At 42.8% G+C, this 6,000-nt stretch overlaps 1 protein-coding gene across 1 annotated transcript in view; it reads right to left on the bottom strand.

Moving 5' to 3' along the window:
• Nucleotides 1-385: 385 nt before the first annotated feature.
• GORAB (golgin, RAB6 interacting) overlaps nt 386-6,000 on the bottom strand; it is a 31,440-nt gene continuing 25,825 nt past the window's right edge. Inside the window, exon 5 of the mRNA XM_077452597.1 lies at nt 386-1,660. Coding sequence (XP_077308723.1) covers nt 1,186-1,660 — 475 coding nt within the window. The 3' untranslated portion in view covers nt 386-1,185. The remainder of the gene's footprint in view (nt 1,661-6,000) is intronic.

Genomic DNA, 6,000 nt, shown 5'->3' with positions numbered 1-6,000 from the left:
AGACATACGCAAAAAGACTTTCAGCTTTAACTGCAGTGAAAGGTGGTTCTGCAAAGTATTGCCTCTGGGGGGCTGAATACAAACGCACTCCACACTTTTCTGATATTTGTAAAACATTTTGAAACCATTTATCATTTTCCTTCCACTTCACAATTAAGTGCCACTTTGTGTTGGTCTATCACATAAAATACATTTATGTTTTTGGTTGTAACATGACAAAATTTGGACATTTTCAGTGGGGTATGAATATTTTTTCAAGGCACTGGAAAACCAGAGCAACCCTCAGGAGAACACTTGATGAAATTATTTAGAAATCACAGCATATAACTGATAACATGCAAGATGTCTTCACAAAAAAAATAATAATAATTATAATAATAATTATAAATTCTGCCATTTAACTTTTATTCGAAGCTATCTTTTCATGAGGCATCTTTCCAATCCACAGAAAAAAATAAAAAATAAGAAAAAATAAAAATAAAACCCAAAACAAAATGTATTACATGCACCAATAGACAGTCAGCAACATAACGTGCAAATGGCATCTTGCTTGATTGAAGCTTTAAAAATACAGTTTAGTACAAATCAAGATTGCCCATCACATGGAACATAATATAATTAACTGACTTTTAAACCATTTCTAGCAAATCACTACTAAAAACGTTGGTCAAATCACCCAGTAGAAATCTCTTCAGAGGAGGATGATGCTTCAATTGATTTTACAGAAGAAAAGTTGAATCCACATATTTACTGCACTTTGGAAATTTCTAACACCTGAGAATAATATTTCCAAAGGGTTTTGCACTCTGCATAATACAATTGACGTAGATAATCACAGATCATGAGATTACATGATGGTAGTAGCCATATACATGCCCCATTTATTGTTGCTCTATGGCTTCTGGTGGATTAACTTATGAAATAGTTAAATTTTAAGAATAGGGCAAGTTACAGTCTAATTTGTGACAAACTAAAATGTTATATGCAACTAGTGTTGGATACATCAAATTATTATATACAGTAGAGAAAATGAAAGTGAATAAGTTTAGTGTTCCCGTTACACAAAGCCTCCTGGAAATAAGATTGTATTAAACAATATATACAGCAATATGATTAGAGTATTTATGAAACGATGATACAGTCAGTGTAGAAGCGTTCCCATTTACTGAAACTGCTCTGGACATGTCAGCTTTCAAGTTCATGTGGCGAATGTGTCAAGTCTTCTATGGTAGCTGCTGTTTTTTCTGTAGAGGGCTGATCAGATTCTTTTATTTGTGTCTTGTGTATACTTGTTTTGGCTTTTTCATCTATACTCGTTTCCTGCATTTCTGAAGGCTTCTGGTCTTTTTCTACCGTACATGTTTCTTGTATATTTAAGGCATTCTGGTATTTTTCAGCTGCAGATTCCAAAGACTGCTTTCTTGCTTCAGCCTCCTGATGCTGCAGCATGTGGTCTACTTCAATCTCAAGTTCCAGTCCCTCGTCATCAGCCTCCATTTCTAGCTGCTGCATAAGCTCTTCAAGATGCTTAGCTTTACGTAGCTCGTTTTGTTGTATGATGGTACATAGGTGCTCTGTTAGTTGCTCTTTGATCTGGGTTTTCTTGTGCAAGTCCAGTTTGGCTGCAACAAATTCAGATTCTGCACGATCATAGCGTTTCCTGTAGATAAACAGAATACATTTTATTTAGGATGGTATATGTGATCACTCCCCAATTATATATTTTCAAGAAAACAATGAGCTTATGTCAAAAAGGAATGGTACTACAATAAGAAACAGGAAATAGTTGTCAGCTGTAAATGTTATCAGCAATTTGTTGGTGCAACATACTGTTTATATTATTTATACACTAACAGAAGATCAACTTAAAGCCCAACTCCAGGAAATGTAAAAATCCTCCTGAAAGGTGGGGCTGCCCCCACATTACACAAGTTTAACCTCTTCCCATCCCGCGTATAGTCAAATGACGGCCACAAGGTGGCTCTCTCATCCTGGGGTGGCCGTCATATGACATCCACGGCTTCCCAGGCCACCAGGGGGCGTGCACCAGGCATCCGTGATTGCCGGTCACAGAGCAAAAGTGTAATAACATAAAAAGTTACACCCAAGCACTTAAACCTGCCAATAAACAAATTTTAAGCCGCTCTAATTTCTATTATATACCTAGGGTATTCTTGTTCTACAAATCTATGCTTCAATTTTTAAACCTGAATACCACGATCATTAGTTTCACTGCAAATACCAAAAAACACACCTTTCATAAACGGTGAAACTGGAAGATTTGTAATCATCTATCTAGGATAGGCACTTCTAAATTGCAATAGAGGGTTTCTATTTGTGGGTTTAGAATACAGGTAGGTTTTCAATTTATCTTCCTCCTGAACAGGTGATTAACACATCAAGAAATGTCATATGTGACAGAAATCTCAGGGTTAAAACACAATGGAGAGAAAGGGAGTTTAGATACTGGACAAAAGTCTTCAAATTTTCTATACCCACCCCTCCAAATGACAAAAACGTCATATGTTTTTTGGAGCCATGTGCATACATAGCTGTGAAACAATCTGAGGGTTAAACAAACACACTTCTCTGTGGATAAACCTACGAACAGATTAGCATAGGCAGGGGCAACTGAATTGCCCATGACTGTACCACTAGATGGAGTTTTCGAATTGGAAGAAGTTGTTTTCTAGTATCACTTCTAAGCGCTGAAAAGTAAATTCAGGAAGCAAACTGTAATCATAAGTAATGAAAATTTGTTTCACAGCTTCTATGCTTGCTTAAGAATTTTGGTATACACTGCTGATAAACATGGATGGAAACGCCCAAAAAATTAACCAGTTTTGTAATGTAAACACCACAACGCTTATTCTATGAGCTATAATGAGTCTTTTGAACGTGTAATTTTTTTCCACAAGTTTTCAGAAACGTGTAAAGAAAAAAAAAAAAAAAAAAAAGTAAAAATAGGATTTTTGTACTCACCGTAAAATCCTTTTCTCTGTAATTCACCAACCAACACAGCTCCTCTCTAACTAAAATGGGTTTGTTAGCCTACCACTAGGAGAACTAGGCACAACTGTAACACAATACACAGAATTGTCAGTACCGCCCAGGGGGCGAACCCTGTGCGAACAACCCTCCCTGCTGCCCCAGCAGCCTTAGTAAGTCAACAAACAGTATGAACGTAGAGAAAAGGAGGGGTGGGTGCTGTTTTAATGCTGTTTTTTCCCACCCCTCGTTTGGCACTGCTTGGGGATGTCCCATTTAGTTACAGAGAGGAGCTGTGTCGGTTGGTGAATTACAGAGAAAAGGATTTTACGGCGAGTACAAAAATCCTATTTTCTCTTACATTCACCGACCGACACAGCTCCTCTCTGTAACTAAATGGGACATCCCCAAGCAGTGCCAAACGAGGGGTGGGAAAAAACAGCATTAAAACTTCATCCACCATGGCAAGTGGGAACTAGTGAAACTAAACCCACCAAAAAAAAAACAGCAGTGTACGGAAAAACACACCGCCACATAACCGGGTATTCTCAACAGGAGAGATCCCCAACACCGCAACCTTTTTGCGGAAGTAATGCAACAGTGCATTAATAAACAGTACTGCATTTTATCGAAAAACCAGGAAAAAAATCTCAATTGCAACTACACGGCTGCCTGCAAAACGTTGCGGCCAAAACAGGCATCGGCCGATGCACTGACGTCTACCTTGTAGAACTTGGTAAACGTATTGACAGACGACCAGGTCGCGCCTTACACACCTGAGCGACCGGCGCTTGGTGTCGGAAGGCCCAAGACATTCCGATTGCCCTTGTAGAGTGGGTTGCGACCGGAAAGGGGGGCACCTGCACCTTCAAGGAGTAGGCTTGTACTACATTCTGTCTGATCCACCTGGAAATGGTGGCAGACGAAACCGCCATACCCTTCTTTGGACCAGCCACCAAAACAAACAGCGAGTCTGACTTCCGAAAGGGAGCCGTTGCGGACAAATACACTTTCAGAGCTCTAACCAAGTCAAGAGCGTGAAGGGGCACCTCTTTGGGGTGCTTCGGCTTAGGACACCATGATGGTAAAACAATGTCCTCATTGATATGAAAAGGCGAGACCAACTTCGGTAGAAAGGAAGGTTGCCGACGCAACACCACCTTATCCCTGTGGATGACCAGATAAAGCAACTTGCAGGACAAGGCCGCCAATTCCGAAACCCTCCTGGCTGATGTGATGGCCACTTTCTGTGAAAGGGTCAACAGGGGAATCTCCCTGATATTCTCAAACGGCGGCTTCAAATCCCACGGAGGTAAACGGTGGACGCACCGGAGGGACTACATGTCGTACCCCCTGAACAAAAAGGTACTCACTAATGCCAGGAGTCGCTAATAATAAAAATAATATATATATATATATATATATATATATATATATATATATATATATATATATATATATATATATATATATATATATATATATATATATATATATATATATATATATATATATATATATATAATAATATGACAGCCAGAGCTGAAATTTGCCCCTTAAATGGTGGTCAGCGCCAATTTCTGGTCTACACCTTGAAGAAGCAGCAGGATCCTGGCTATAGAAAAGGAGCGCGGATGCCACCCTTTCTCCTCACACATAGAGATATAGGCCTTCCAGGTATGAAGGTATATCTTCTGTGAAGAAGATTTCCGCTCCCTCAACATAATTGGAATCACCGAGTCCGACAGACCCCGGTTCCTCAGCACCTGGCTCTCAATAGCCATGCCGTTAAAGCCAGCGATGGTAAAGCAGGGTGAAAGATTGGACCTTGAGACAGGAGTTCCTCTCGCAGTCGTCAGGGAGTGTCTGCCACCAGACGCACCAGGTCTGCGTACCAGGGCCGCTGAGGCCAATCTGGAGCCACCAGGATTACTGGAATCCCTCGGATTCCACTCTGTGCCGCAGGCGTGGCAACAGTTTTAGCGGAGGAAAAGCATAGATCAGCTGGTACTGATCCCACAGAGCCACCAGCGCGTCTGACGCGTCTGCCCACGGATCTCTTGTCACCTTCCGATTTAGACGGGAGGCCAATAGATCCACATCTGGTGTGCCCCATTTCAGGCACAGCAGCCTGAATATCTCCGGATGCAATGCCCATTCTCCTGGGTCCAGCATCTGTCGACTCATAGTCCGCCTGCCAATTTTCCACCCCCCGGAAGTAAATGGCCGACAGGCCTAGAATGTGTCGCTCTGCCCACCGAAGTATGTGAGCGACCTCCCGAGCAGCGGCTGAGCTTATTGTTCCCCCTTGGTGATTTATGTACGCCACAGCCCTGGCGTTGTCCGACTGTATCTTGATCAGACGTCTTTGAAGACTCGACTCGATGTGTGGAGGCACAGCCTGGTCACTCTCAATTCGAGCAGATTGATCGGCAACTTGGATTCTCCCGTCGACCAGAGGCCCTGAGCCGACTGAACACCCATCACCCCACCCCAGCCGGATAGGCTGGCAATCGGTCGTGATCACCGTCCATTGGAGAGGTAGGAACGACCTTCCTGACCGAATCACCGGGGATCTCAGCCACCATAGCAGGGAGTCTGACTGGCTGGCTCACCTGGATCGAGCGATCCAAGGACAATGGAGATTTGTCCCATTTTGAGAAAATCTCTCTTTCCACAAGACCCTGGTGTGGAACTGGGCATACGGCATGGCCTCGAAGGCGGCCACCATGAGTCCCAGAACTCGCACGCAAAAGCGAAACGACTGCTGCTCGCGATTCCAGAGCAGTTTGATCGTGGCTCTGAGGGTCTGCACTTTGAAGGGAGAAAGACTCTCGCTTCCCTGGAGTCCAGCAGCAAGCCTAGGTACTCCAGACGCTGGGTCGGTACAACCACCCAATTCTTTAGGTTCAACAGCCACCCAAAATCTTGCATGGTGATCACAACAACATCCTCCCTCAACTCTGAGGCGGAAGATGCTCTCAGGAGGAGATCGTCTAGGTATCCCACAAT

The sequence above is a fragment of the Lithobates pipiens genome, unplaced genomic scaffold (genome assembly GCF_037356315.1).
Source record: "Lithobates pipiens isolate NorthernLeopardFrog02 unplaced genomic scaffold, aLitPip1_a1.2 Scaffold_23, whole genome shotgun sequence".
NCBI lineage: Eukaryota > Metazoa > Chordata > Amphibia > Anura > Ranidae > Lithobates > Lithobates pipiens.
Note: the sequence above shows the minus strand (reverse complement) of the source record. Positions and strands in the feature narration are given on the sequence as shown.